A 13,385-nucleotide genomic window follows, 5' to 3' on the forward strand; every position below is an offset into this window, starting at 1 on the left:
ACAGGCAGCACTTCAGGCGTACGTACTGCGGTCTGCCCGTCAGATAGTCTGCGATCCAGGACACCAGTGGGGCATCCACCTGCATCGCTGTCAGCTTCTCAGCCAGCAGAGCCGGCCTGATGGTGTCAAACGCACTCGAGAAATCGAAGAACGTGATTCTCACAGTGCTTGCCGGCTTGTCCAGGTGAGTGTAGACTCTGTTCAGCAGGTAGATGATGGCGTCGTCCACTCCAAGGCGGGGCTGGTAGGCGAACTGAAGGGGATCTTGAAGTGGTTGGACCATGGGCCTGAGCTGCTCCAGGACGAGTCTTTCCAGGGTCTTCATGATGTGTGACGTCAGGGCCACAGGCCTGTAGTCCTTGGGGTCGCTGGGACGCGGCGTCTTCGGGACAGGAACGAGGCATGACGTCTTCCACACCACGGGGACCCTCTGAAGACTCAGACTCAGGTTGAAGACATGATGAAGTACTCCGCTTAGCTGGGGGGCACAGGCTTTCAGGACCCTGGGGCTCACACCATCTGGGCCTGCAGCTTTGCCTGCACGGAGTCTCTGCAGCTGTCTTCTCACCTGGTCAGCTGTGAAGGTCATCGTTGGGGTGATGGGTGGGGGAGGAGTGCTTGTGGTACCCAGGTGAGAGTGGTCCACCCAGGCTTCTGGGGACGAGGTGTGAGCGAGGCCATCCAGATGGAATGTGGGTGGAGGGAGAGAGGCTGGAGTGGCTGGTTGCTGCAGCCGTACTGCTGAGGAGTCGTTTGAAGTGTGAATTGGGGTCCCTGTGTCGAATCTGTTAAAGAACTGATTCAACTCGTTCGCCCGTTCCACACTGCCATCAACTCCTCCTCTGTTTGGCCCGTAACCTGTGATGGTCCTCATGCCACTCCACACCTCTCTCGTGTTGTTCTGCTGGAGTTTCCACTCCAGCTTCCTCCGGTACCTCTCCTTTGCCTCCCTGATCTTTGATCTCAGGGTGCGCTGGATAGCTCTCACCTCCTCCCTATTGCCTGCAAACCTCCTCCCTATTGCCTGCAATATATGTCAGAAAAGCCCATGGCTTGTATTTTGTTGGTATTTGTGCTTCATCCAACTTAAACCTTGAGGTGCTATCGGTCAGGGTCATTTAAAACACCTTTGTGCTGGTAACATTACAGCTGAGGCTACTTATGACCCATCCAATCATCTGCTATGGAGGTATATTTGGCTGTATTATTTTTCACAAAGGCTACCCTTTGTGATTTGGTATTCGGTCAACATGAGCAAACAGCCTCAGTTTATTTAGTCTTATGTATCAGCTGTAAGATGAAGATCCTTTCACAAGCTGCTAGGCTGCAGTATGAACAATCAGCTAGAAAAAGGTCATTATGTCAAGATACAACCATCTTCTTGTTCTGCACTGGTTATCTAAACCACTCAATGGAAAATTCAACAGTAAAATAATTTCAAGAACACAAGGTTTTTGTTGAGAAATTATTTTATTCTTATTTCAGTATCAGTCCAACAAATGGCATCTTTTTCCTACTGGCACTGGTGCAGTAATCCAAGGAACGCAAGCACTTCAAATCAAGCATCATGTATTAGATAACATAAGCTTCAAATAAACACTGTTCATATTGTGCTGCCCTTCGTGTCTTCACTCTGTATGGAAGAGAGTTGAAAAGGTTGAGCGTTATCAAGCATGTTTATTCTTACTCCTCCTACCTGTTTAAATGAAAGTACAGGTGTGTTTCTCTCTCACCTCTGACACTGAGGACGGTGGAGCACTCGGCCCGTCCGAGGCCGTTCTCTGCAGTGATGGTGTACTCTCCCACGTCTTTGGGGCCCACGCGGAGTATTAACAAAGAGCAAACTCCGCAGGTGTCGGAGATGTAATAGTTGGTGTTAGTGCTTAGGCTGATGTGATTTCGATACCATGTGACACGAGGTTTGGGATTTCCCTTCACTGCACAACTCATGCAGCATTCATAGCCTTTGGGTGCAGTGTGAAGCTTCAGAGGTACGATGAAGGTTGGAGCGCATCTCAAATCACAATCCTCTCTGGTCAGCACGTTCACTGCAATTTTGTCTACAAGAAATGGGAACACAGTAAGTTTATATATTTCTTGAAGATATTACTATTTGACCTTTGAGGTTGTTGCAGAAACACACCTTTCTTCTTCTCCATCCCCCACATTGGTGACTCTGAGGGTGCAGATATGCCCATGTCATTTTTGGCATAGACACGGAAAGTATATTCCCTCCCAAGCATAATATTGCAGACTGTGAACTTGTTATTGAAGAGTCTGTCAGCCACAGTGGTCCATGTGCTTTTGGTAGAGTCCAGTTTGGAAACAACGTAGTGGAGGCGGTCATCACGCCTCTCATCAGGAGAAGGATCCCAGATCACAGTCACTGTGCCAGGCACGTTTTCCTCCAGTTCTACCGGTCCAGGTGGCTTCGGGTCATCTGTAACCACAGTCACTTTTACTGGCTGATCACGTCTTTAACCATGATGTAGCAAAAGAAAATAGATCTTCTTAATTTTAGTTTTACCTGTGACCCTGACCTCTGTACTGAACGTCTCTTGCCCCGCAAGATTTTTCACCAAAATGGAGTAGATGCCAGAATCAGAGCGCTCAGAGGAGGGAATCAGCAGCTGGGATGAGCCATCAGAGTTACTGATTGTAACTCGCTTTGTCACGGGCGCATTGTCCTTTAGCCACATGATGTCTGGCCTTGGGGAAGCCTGGTAAAAGGAACATGAGCTTAACTTGAGCATTTCAGGCTCGAGTATAGTATCCTCAAGATTTCTCTCCTGTTTATTTTTGCGAAATCTTTACCTCACTATGTGATTATTGAGTATAAGTGAGTATAAATCTCACCTCAAAGTTCACTGTTATCCTGACAGAGTTTCCTGCCCTCACCACCATGAAACTCTTCATCTTGTGGTTTGTGAACTTTGGCCTCACTAGAATAATGAACAAGGATAATGAAAAGTGCTTAGGAAAATATAAATTTTAGGAGGTTCTTTGTAATTGATTCTGTAATTATTTGTCCAGCGTTAATAATTTCAAAGAATAATAAATGAACGATCATTGACTTAGTACTCTGGAAATATTTATGGTGACATATAACACAATTTTGGAACCTTTCCTCTAAAACATTCTTCAAATTTTTAATACAAAGCAGGAACTAACCCGCAACATATTGGTGTTTATTAAATTAAGTCTTACAAACAAGAGTTTACATACCAGGTGAGGGCATTGCCAGGACATAGTTGGTCAGCTCCTCGGGAGCACTTTCCCCTCCATCGTTAACTGCGATCACTCTCACCCAGTACATGTCCATGGACTTCAGGCCTTTCACACTGAAGGAGGTCGTGATGATGGGCGTGGTGTTACAGCGGGTCCATTCAATGCAGTCCGCCTGCCGAATCTCTACAAAATATCCCTTTGCTTCATCCTGTATCCCTGGTTTATCCTCAGGTTTGGTCCAAGTCAGGACCAAGTGGGAGTAAGAAGTTTCTGTCACCTTCAGGCTGGTAACTTTACCAGGAGGCTCTGAAGTACACAAATTCTAAAGTCATGTAATATTATATAATTTATAATTTTGGGAAATCTATTGTTTATTGTCGAGTGTCACGTGAAAAACTGTTGCAACACTTACGCTTGGGATCCCGTGCAAAAACAAACTCTGATGGGCTGCTAAATTCACCAACTCCAGAGAGGTTTATGGCAGTAACTCTGAATTCATATTCCATACCTGCCATAACATCTTTCACTGCGTATTTCTTCTCTGGAAGTGATGTCAGAGAAAGAACAACAACAACAAAACATCAGTGCTGTGGCCTTCACTGCCTTCAGATTAAACTGTAGTCAAATAACAGTGCGGACCTTTTATGAGCTCATCCATGGCATTAACTACTGTCCAGAGATTACTTCCCTTCTTGCGTTTCTCCAAGATATAACCAAGGATACGCGAACCTCCTCGGTTACTTGGTGAATCCCAGGAAAGGTTGATGCAGTCATCGTAGGCACTGACCGCCTTCGGAGGGGGAGGAGGGCCAGGAAAAGCTGAAGCATGTAAAAACAAAATTAATGTAAGGATTCTGGTCAGAGAGACTGAACTTGTCTTTAATACTCCCACATTCTTCTTTGTTTTTTAATTGGCTGTTTTTAAATCAGCCATGTTTTTAATGAGTCATGCACTGAAAACTTTTGAACTCTTTTTAGTTAACTTACAGAAAATGTGATCATTGAATGATTACTTAAATGATTTATCAAGAGTGTTAGAATTTACAGCCTTCTCTGACTTCATTGTAAATTTGTATTTTGGGCAGCAGATAGCAATAAAGCTTTTTGACATGAACCAACCAGGATAGTGTAATGGATAATGGAGAACAGCAGGGGGCAGTAATGACACTGATTCAGCCGATGATCAAAGTTTAATTAAATAAATATTAGGTCTTCTTCACAGACATTTTTGACATGTCACAGTGGGAAAACCACAGGAATACGACAGAGTCTTTTCCCTGAGGATTCAGTTATTTAAAACCATGGTAAAGATGTGATATTTCTTATTTATTATCTGTCGATATTACCTGTGATATTTTGGGGACGCCTAACTGCTGCACACGAAACACCTGCACAAAAGTGGGGCCGCGACCCGACCGATACAAACTCACGGAGTGACAACTTGGGAAATAAGTTAAAATGTTTTTTCACGGATCAGGAGACTGATAATTTTTGTCAGAAGTCAACACAGAAGTCCTTAAGGAAGCAGCTTGTGGAGAATAACTGGATCTTGGAGAGGACTCTTTCCAGTCTTGTCAAGGACCACTTTCACTTCCAGCATCTCTTTGGAGGGCTTGTAAACTGGTGGAGAACTTCAACAACGCAGGAACTTCACTTCTTCCAAGCACACCTCAGTGAGTGCAAGTCATTATTTATTTATTTATTTATTTTTTGATGCTCTTGTTGTGTTGTGTTTCGGCCGCCGCGCCGTGCAAGGCCTGTGCTTGTTGTGCCCACGCGTCTTTTCTGCTGGCGTCATGTTATTTGGCTGTTGAGCCATCAAAAGGCTTTAAACATGTGAGGCTGTCGTGTGTGTGAGATTCATAGATCTAAAACGCAATGACCATATTGTACCTTTGTGACACCTGGAAAGGAGAATACGTTTGTCAAATGTAATTTTGTCAGCTGGCCTGAGGGTTTGACGTGAAAGGCTTTCTAATCCAGTACTGAGGACACTGAGACACTGTGCATTGTGTGATGTTATTTAGCCCAAAGGCTGCAGTCTTTTCTGTGTGTTTGGACAGCGAAAATGACTGCAGTGTATGCTTATTGTTTTGCTGTATGGTTTCAGCAGCAGCTACAGCAGCATTTGATTCCAGCATCAGAAAACTTCTCAGTGATATATATATATATATTTTTTTTTATCATGTTGTATTGTGAGAAACTGTACAGCTTGCATCTTGACGGCTCAGTGGTTGGCTCCGTCTCCTCACAGTGAGACTGTCCCAGTTTTTAACCTGCCAGCCAGTGTGGATGTGTCTGTGCACAGGTGTCTGTATGTTTGGATGCGTCTGTCTACATGTGTTTGGCCTGCGATTGACTCATGACCTGTCTAGGCTTCAGAGGACCTTGAGTTGAGTCCCTTCTAGTCTTGATACGCTGGCATAAGTAATGATTGAAGAGGAACACACCACAATTAACCACAGAAGGATGAAATTTTCAAGTTACATCCTTGTGTTTAGGACGTAATGGAGGGGGTGAGGCAAACTGACCTGGCAGATATCACACAAGTACCACTGTGGCTCACCTAGTGTGCCGGCTTGCATTTCATCAGTCTCCATCGCGTCACTTGTACCCTCCGCAGTCACTGCCCGGACACGGTAACAATACTTCCGTCCATGGTCCACGTCTGTATCGCGGAAGGTGGGCACACCTGGAGTTTCTCCTAGTTTCTTCCAGGTGTTTCGTCCCACTTGCTGTCGCTCCAGTACGTAGTTAATCACCGGTGAGCCTCCATCGTCTTTGGGAGGCCTCCACTTAAATTCAATACACATAGCTGAGCTCTCTGTTACCTCTGCAGGACCCATGGGTGAAGTGGGTTTGTCTGAAACATCAAAAAGAGTCATTCCAGTCAAGCTCTGTAAACACATCTTTAATCTCTCAAGTTATCACAAATGAGGATTATTCCTCAAGCAGAATAAAAACTTATCTTAACTTTTTTGATCAGTAGTAAGGTAGTTGGAGAGCTGAACTCAAGTCCCTGAATCTGTCCAGGCATAGATGGGCTCAGTGAAATGTTGCACCATTTTCACTTGATAGAGGAAAAAAATCTGCTCTGGCTTTACGATTACGGACATGAGCTATGAAGCATTTAGAAACTCTAGTGTTTTCGGTTTTAAAGATTTCACCCAAGGTACAAAGCAAGGCACTTCTTACTACTTGCTACACAAATCTGATCCTTTGGCAGCTTATAAAGATTACATTTACTTGAAGTAGTTGGATGTTAATGATTTCCTTTGAATTTCTCTAACATTTTTATTGTGGTGTTATATGTACAGCTCAAGACAAAAAAAGTTATATATGTGGGTAATTTTCTTGTGTTGAATTTGTACGTTATCCTTATCACTTACCAAGCACAATAAGCTGTGAAGTTGCCTCAGTGAAGCCGTGTTCGTTCTTGAGCTTGATCTTGATCTCTCCTGTGTCCTTCCTCTGGCATCTGCTCAGGAGCAGGCGGCTGTGACTCCCAGATTTCTCTACTTTTGTATGGTTGTCATCTTGGAGCTCTTCTCCCTCCTTGTACCACTGAATCTTTATGGGTTCATGCCCAACAAAATGCAGTTTGAAGATGGCGTTGTGCCCCACTTTAACTGTCACAGGCTGAGTGAAAGCGATGAGGTCTTCGGGGTCGAACCTTGGGGGATCTTTAGGAAAAAAAACAAAGGAGGGGGGGCAGTTAGGGTCTTTTCAAGCTAGCTTTCTAGTTATACTGCAATAAATCATTATTGTTATTATGGCAAATTCTCAAACCTTTGACGCTGATCATGGCTTCTGTTTTACGGCCATCTGCTTCAAAGCGGTATTTCCCCGAGTGCTCTTCATTGCACCTAATTATGAGTAACTTATGGATTGCACCTTCTTTAGTGATGATGAAATTTTCATCTGGGGATATCTGATGGGAAAGCATGCAGACAGGTGAAAATAAACACACTGAGCAAAAAAAAATTGCAGTGTTTCCCACAGACTGATAATGTAATCATTGTGGGGAAAGGGGTCTGTTTGAAAGAATTCATTAATCACCCTAATTCTAGAGATTATTTCTTATTGCAAAATTTACATTCTTATCCTTATGTTAGTGTTTACTTACAAACTACACTATATGGACAAAAGCATTGGGGCGTGGAGTAGAGTTGGTCCCTCCTTTGCAGATAAAACAGCTTCCACTCCTTTGAGAAGAGAGTCATTTTGTATTTTGGAGAGTTTCTGTGGGAGATTTTGCACATTCATGCAGAAGAGCATTTGTGAGGTCAAGCACTGATGTCGGACCTAAAGTTCTGGCTTACAATCTTCGTTCCAGTTCATCCCAAAGGTGTTGGATGGGGTTGAGGTCAGGGCTTTGTGTGGGCCAGTCAAGTTCTTCCACACCAAACTCATCCAACCATGTCTTTATGGAGCTTTGCTTTGTGCATTGGGGCACAGTCATGCTGGAATAGAAAAGGGCCTTCAACAAACTGTTGCCACAAAGTTGGTCTTGGTATGCTGAAGCATTAAGATTTCCCTTCACAGGAAGTCAGGGGCCGAGCCCAGGATCTGAAAAACAGCCTTATAAAGTGTTGTCTCTGGATACTTTTGTCTATAGTGTATGTAGTCTTAACCACCTCCCCCTCTCTCTCTCTATCCTCTCTCTCTCTGTGCTATCAAACAAAAGATAAACAACCAAGTGAACAAGATGAACAACTGAGTATTTATATTATAATAAGAGGTAGGAAGAGGGCGGAGAATCCATATCAATCATCCAAATTATTTTAATGGAGTATCGGGTTACTGTGGGCTGTGCAATAAGGTGACATCCAGAGTAAAACAAATGATGCCCACCTGACTGAAGAGGTGGATGGAGATTTGTCATCAGACGCCTAAATCATGCCTGGTCAGGCTCGAGTCACCATAACATTTAATTGTGCTCCAGCCCCATACCACACTTGAATTCAGTAATTAAGAAGGATGTCCCAATACTTTTGTCCATATAGTGAACTTTAACCTGTTCAGTTTGCTTTTCCCTTCAGTTTTCTTCTTCGCACACACATGCACACACTCATACCCTCACTCACTCACTCCCCAACTGCCTTTATGAATTGGTTACCTTCCAGTCTTTGTGATTTTATGCTTGCAAATCTTGTTGTTTCTAAATAAGTCAGTGTGAACATGAACTGCATTGTGAATGAAAGGCACCATGTTTTGTTTTGTTTTGTTTTTTCCTCCCTTGGGCCAAACTACAGGTGTGAAAGTGACCTCGGATCCCTTGCTGTTATAATGCGTTTTTTGACACTGACACAGCACCAACAAAATGATGAGTTTGACCTTTCCGACTGACCTTTTTGCCATCTCTGAACCAGGCTCCCTCACAGTCTTTACCGCTGAGCTTACATGATAACTCAGCAGTCTCATTGATGATTGCGCTTACATCAGACAAACCACAGACGAACTGAACTCCTGGATCTAACACACACACAACAGAACAGATGGGGACTTTTGTATTATTTGGACAGGCATCCAAAAACAATACAATAATTGGAAAAATGGTTGATGTTTGATCTTTCTTTTTTTATTATGTATTTATTTTTTGTTATTAATTGTGCAATCTTTTTATTTATTGCCTTTTTCAGTTTTCGCTTCCTGCAGGGAGTCAGTTTTGTCCCTCTGGTTCTTATACTACAGTATTTTAAAACATTTTTTAAAACATTCTTATTTGTTTTCATTTGTTTAATGTGCATTGACTTGAGCCAAACACAGATCTGTTGGGATCATTCACACTGTATAGCAATTGAAGATCACAAAATGGCAGGTATGGCAAATGTTTCCAAAGTATCATGGAATTCTGGTTCAGTTTAGTAATGATTATCTTTTCAGCTTTTATTTTGCGGCAGGTGCATTAAATTCCAATGTCCTCAGTTATAAAATATTAAAAAATGTCACTTATGTCTTTTAAATAAAATTGCGCATGTAAAGTTTGATGCAATCATCCAAAGATAAACATTTAACCAACAGGTATATTTAGAGACTTACAGTAACCTGAGTTGAATGGACATAACTTTACCAATGAGTGTAATATAGCAGCAGGAATTCACAGTAGTGTTATTATTTATAGTTGTGTAAAGTAGCACTGCAGTGATGAACTGATTATTTGATTACAGGATGCATCCGACTGAAGCCTCCTCCTATGATTCAGTCATGACACCATTTAGGTTACTTACCAGTCACTACATCTTTAATCAGTGGACCTTGTCTTTTACGCCTCGAGTGTGTGCCAGAGCCAGTACCATCTTCAGTGTCTTCACACTCATTGTGGTCTTCAGGACCCGTTCTTTCACCTTTTTAAAACGTCAGATATATTCGGCTATAAATTTTAATTTCACAACAGTCTCAGAGTGTGTACAAATTAGTGGTAGTTATTCAGGATGTGGGGCTAATTAAATGTGAGTGACTTAACAAATGCATCACATATGCATACATGAAAGCTGAGAGGAACCAGAAGAAGTATTCCTAAACACAAGAATATGTGTTCATGAGTCACTGCCTTTCCTTCCACCCACAGAAGAATAACTTTTGGAACGACATTATTTGCCGTCCCTTAATCCATACTGCCCCACTATGCAGTAATGCGCCGCTTATGGTCTCTTACCATTGGCCGCTTCGTGTGCATGTCGGCTTTGCTTCGAGCAGCTTGAGTCCTCATTCTCATCACTGTCACTTGCTTCATTGTCACTTCCTTGCTCATTTGGACCTGTGGTAGAGCCACAGATTTTGGGTGGGTTTTCATTAAATTCAGAATGTTATAGAATTGCAGTTTTATTTGATAAAGTAAGATCCTGGCATCATCCAAAAACAAACCAAAAGCAGAGCTAGAGATGTCCGAGTTCTTTTCCTCCCCAGTGGGATGGATTTTACCAACATTTAAAGCTACATTACATTGATTAAAAGAAAATAGCACTGTCTCAGCAATGTTTCAGATGCTCAGTCAGTACTTTACTTATACAGCATGTCTGGTGCAAGTGTGACTATTCTTGTGGGGTTGTTACTTACCAGATGCATGTAGTTTCCAATGGACTTTCCTTTTGGGCCTTTGGCATCTGACAGATCCATTAGATTCTTTATCTCCAGCTGAATCAGTCACTTCATTTTGACTTGCGGCAAGCGTTTGAATCTGGTTTAACTCTACATCAACACATTCACTGTTGGAGGCTGCACAGACACAGTAAACAGTCAAAAGTAGAATGAAAAGGACCCTTTACACAAGTATGGATATTAAGATCAGTACATTTTCTATACGTTGTCTTACCAGTTTCTCTATGTTCTGTGACTTGACCTTGTTTTATGTATTTTGATTTGCTAGCAGATCCAGTGAAGTCCTCATTCTCACCAGAATGTCCTTTGTCATTTGTATCTGTGGAATGTCAGTTATAAAAAAATTAAGTTGAGTGACATCCAGACATGAATAGAATATACAGACATGCACACATCATAAATGCAAACTTTAACCACCGCTGCCTACTCACTGCAATGCCAAATTAATTGTCAGGCCTGGATGGACTTTACCTGATACCTCGTCAAAATCCACTTGACCGGATCTTGTGTGTTTCTTGTTCTTGGGGTCATCTCCTCTCAGTTGCCCTTCTGCTTTAGTTTCATACCCTGAAACATTGACTTTTGTTACTGTGCTGTCTCTCCTTGAGTTTTTGGACTTTGCATTCCCTTTGCTTCTTGTTGACTCAGATAGAACGCTGACTTTACCTGTATCAGGCAAGTCCTTTACTGCTCCGCTGCTTTTACCTGTTCCGCCCATTGCGCTTATTTCACCCTCTCTTACATTCATAGTTAATGTCTTCTTGTCTCTCAGTTGTCCTTCTTCGTGTTTTGCTTTTACGGATGCTAAAATCTTCTCCATCTCCTCTCGGTTTTTTATTTGTTGCTCTCTGGCTACCTTCTCAAGGTCAATCCGGGCTCCGCCAGCCAAGGTGGTTTTACGAGCTGTCTTTTTACCAGCAGATGCACTCTCAGCTTATAAAATGAAATACAAAATACATGACACATAACTCACAATTATTAGTGAAAATCATCACTTTGAATGATAGCAGTAATTAGGATGACTTTTTAAGAGTACACACTGACCAATTGATTTTTGGTGTGTTATACTGCAAGGGTTACCTTCCACAACCAGCCAGGCACTACAGGACACAATGCCAGCCACAGCCGAATAAATCCCTTTGTCCACCTGCTTGCAGTCCCTGATCAGCAGCCTGTGGATCAGTTTGTGATCTGACACGGTTATGTTGTATTTCTCTTCATCTTCAAGGGCGCTGCCCTTACCCATCCATGTGATCTTGGCTAATGGGTGTGTTAGGACACACTCAAAGAGGGCATCCTCTCTTTCTTGAGCTTTAACCTCCTGAATTTTGATAACAAAGTCCACATTGGAAACTGTAAAAGCAACACAAAAGTCAGTGAACATAGCCATGTATTCAGGTTGTTGTACAAGCTATAACCAGCGATTAACAAGGGAGTATAAAGCCATGCCGTGTGTGTCTTTGTATAGGAAGTGTATCATCTCTGGACCAGAAAAATCTACATGTGTAGTAGTGGTGTAACAGAATGTAGTTGGTCTAGTTCAGTACGCATGTGAATGGATTAATTAAAGAATTAAGCATCATTTAAGTGTGCAATAGAGTTTTACTGCCGAATCTTGATGCACAGTTGCAGTGAAAATGTAGACAAGGCAGATGTGTACTGTGTTTTACTCTGAAGTGCAGTGAGTATATTTGGGAAGAGTGATTGAAGAGCAATTTTAAAGAGTGAAATACAATAACTTTGTGCATTTTCAGTGGTAGAACTGGGAAACTAGTCATGCTTGCCATCATAGAAATAGATCATATCTGTTGCCTTTGCTTTGACACAGAGCTCCCTCTGTTCTCTGGAGAACCTTTAGTCTTCCTGCCTGTCTGTGGCACAGCAACCTTCAGTGTTGATAGGCTGTTACTCATGATGTGTAGCCAATCTGCCATGGGAAGGGCATTGAGCGAGACTACACAGTGGTGACTACAGATTGAGAGAGGTAGCTACATCAAAGCCAATTTGGATTTTTGAAAACTTTTCACTTAATTACTTATTTTTTTCCTTGAACCTACGTTTAAAGTCTGTGGGGAGGTGGTCAGTCTCTTCAGCCACCCGATTCAGCCCTGTGTTGAGAAGGTTGACCTCTTCAACATCCATCTGATTGAGCTCTGTGTTGTTTTGCACCAGACCGTTCATATTAAACTCTTTTGTCCTCCCAGCACTCTTCAGGCTGTGTTTCTCCATCGCATCTTCATTGTAGGGAATCGCATCATCCTACCAAGTACACAGAGGAGTTGGAGACATAAAGCTTTAACAGTCTGACTATGGAAAAGATAGACTTACACCTTGTGCATGTTGTAAAACATGCCATGGGATATTCTGATTCTCATAACTGATCATAGCTCTGGTCACATTATTGTGGAAATTTGGAGGCACAATGTAGTGCATTAAGTTGATACTTCGACACTCCTATAAAATGGTGGAGCCTAAACGTAATTCACCAGACAATGTAGTAAATAGGCAGCATTTGTGTTACTGGTGTAACTTCTAGAAATAATTGGATGGCCAAAGAGATCTTAATTTTTTTCTCTGAGCATCTTTTAGCTCAATTTTTCCAGCTCTAATAAAGCACAGCCATCACAGCTCTACCTGTTTTCTGATAGCCGACAGAGAAAGTATCACATCCAGAATGAATAATCAGTGCCCAATGCCTTTAGCCTAATGACAAATCCATCAGACCTTGTTGTTGCCATACTGATGATTCTAGGTGAAGATAGCGCATCTGCTGTGAGAGCTGACAGTTTTCATACCTTACTCTTGGTTTGCACTTGCTCCCTCTTCTTCTCTTGCAGTTTCTTGAGAATTAAATCCAAGTTTTCAACGCCGAACTCAGTGCAGATGCGCTCATAGTCTTTCCTGTCAGCGTTCAACATCGTGTCCCAGAATCTTTTATCGGTTTCCCCATCCGCTTGTTTTGACAGGTTCTCTTCCACTTTACTAAAGATAAAATGAGCAAATATGTAAATATTAATTGCAGACTCAATTACAAAATTCACATGTTCATAAATATT

General features: G+C 42.3%; 1 protein-coding gene and 1 long non-coding RNA gene across 2 annotated transcripts; both read right to left on the reverse strand.

Moving 5' to 3' along the window:
• Window positions 1–1,692: 1,692 nt before the first annotated feature.
• Window positions 1,693–13,247, reverse strand: LOC124063970 (immunoglobulin-like and fibronectin type III domain-containing protein 1). The gene is made up of 17 exons (XM_046398144.1): window positions 13,125–13,247; window positions 12,387–12,588; window positions 11,410–11,682; window positions 10,761–11,262; window positions 10,288–10,436; window positions 9,887–9,988; window positions 8,579–8,703; window positions 7,018–7,159; window positions 6,618–6,911; window positions 5,795–6,091; window positions 3,868–4,047; window positions 3,641–3,769; window positions 3,226–3,534; window positions 2,857–2,942; window positions 2,528–2,720; window positions 2,144–2,440; window positions 1,693–2,060 (listed from the first exon to the last, which is right to left on the reverse strand). Exons 1-17 carry the CDS (start codon window positions 13,245–13,247, stop codon window positions 1,693–1,695), a joined length of 3,771 nt encoding a protein of 1,256 aa, XP_046254100.1.
• Window positions 8,182–9,989, reverse strand: LOC124062800. Its single transcript, XR_006844008.1, has 3 exons — window positions 9,887–9,989; window positions 9,459–9,575; window positions 8,182–8,703 (listed from the first exon to the last, which is right to left on the reverse strand). It is a non-coding gene; the product is annotated as an uncharacterized LOC124062800 (long non-coding RNA).
• Window positions 13,248–13,385: the final 138 nt, after the last annotated feature.

The sequence above is a fragment of the Scatophagus argus genome, chromosome 8 (assembly GCF_020382885.2).
Source record: "Scatophagus argus isolate fScaArg1 chromosome 8, fScaArg1.pri, whole genome shotgun sequence".
NCBI classification, from domain to species: Eukaryota; Metazoa; Chordata; class Actinopteri; family Scatophagidae; genus Scatophagus; species Scatophagus argus.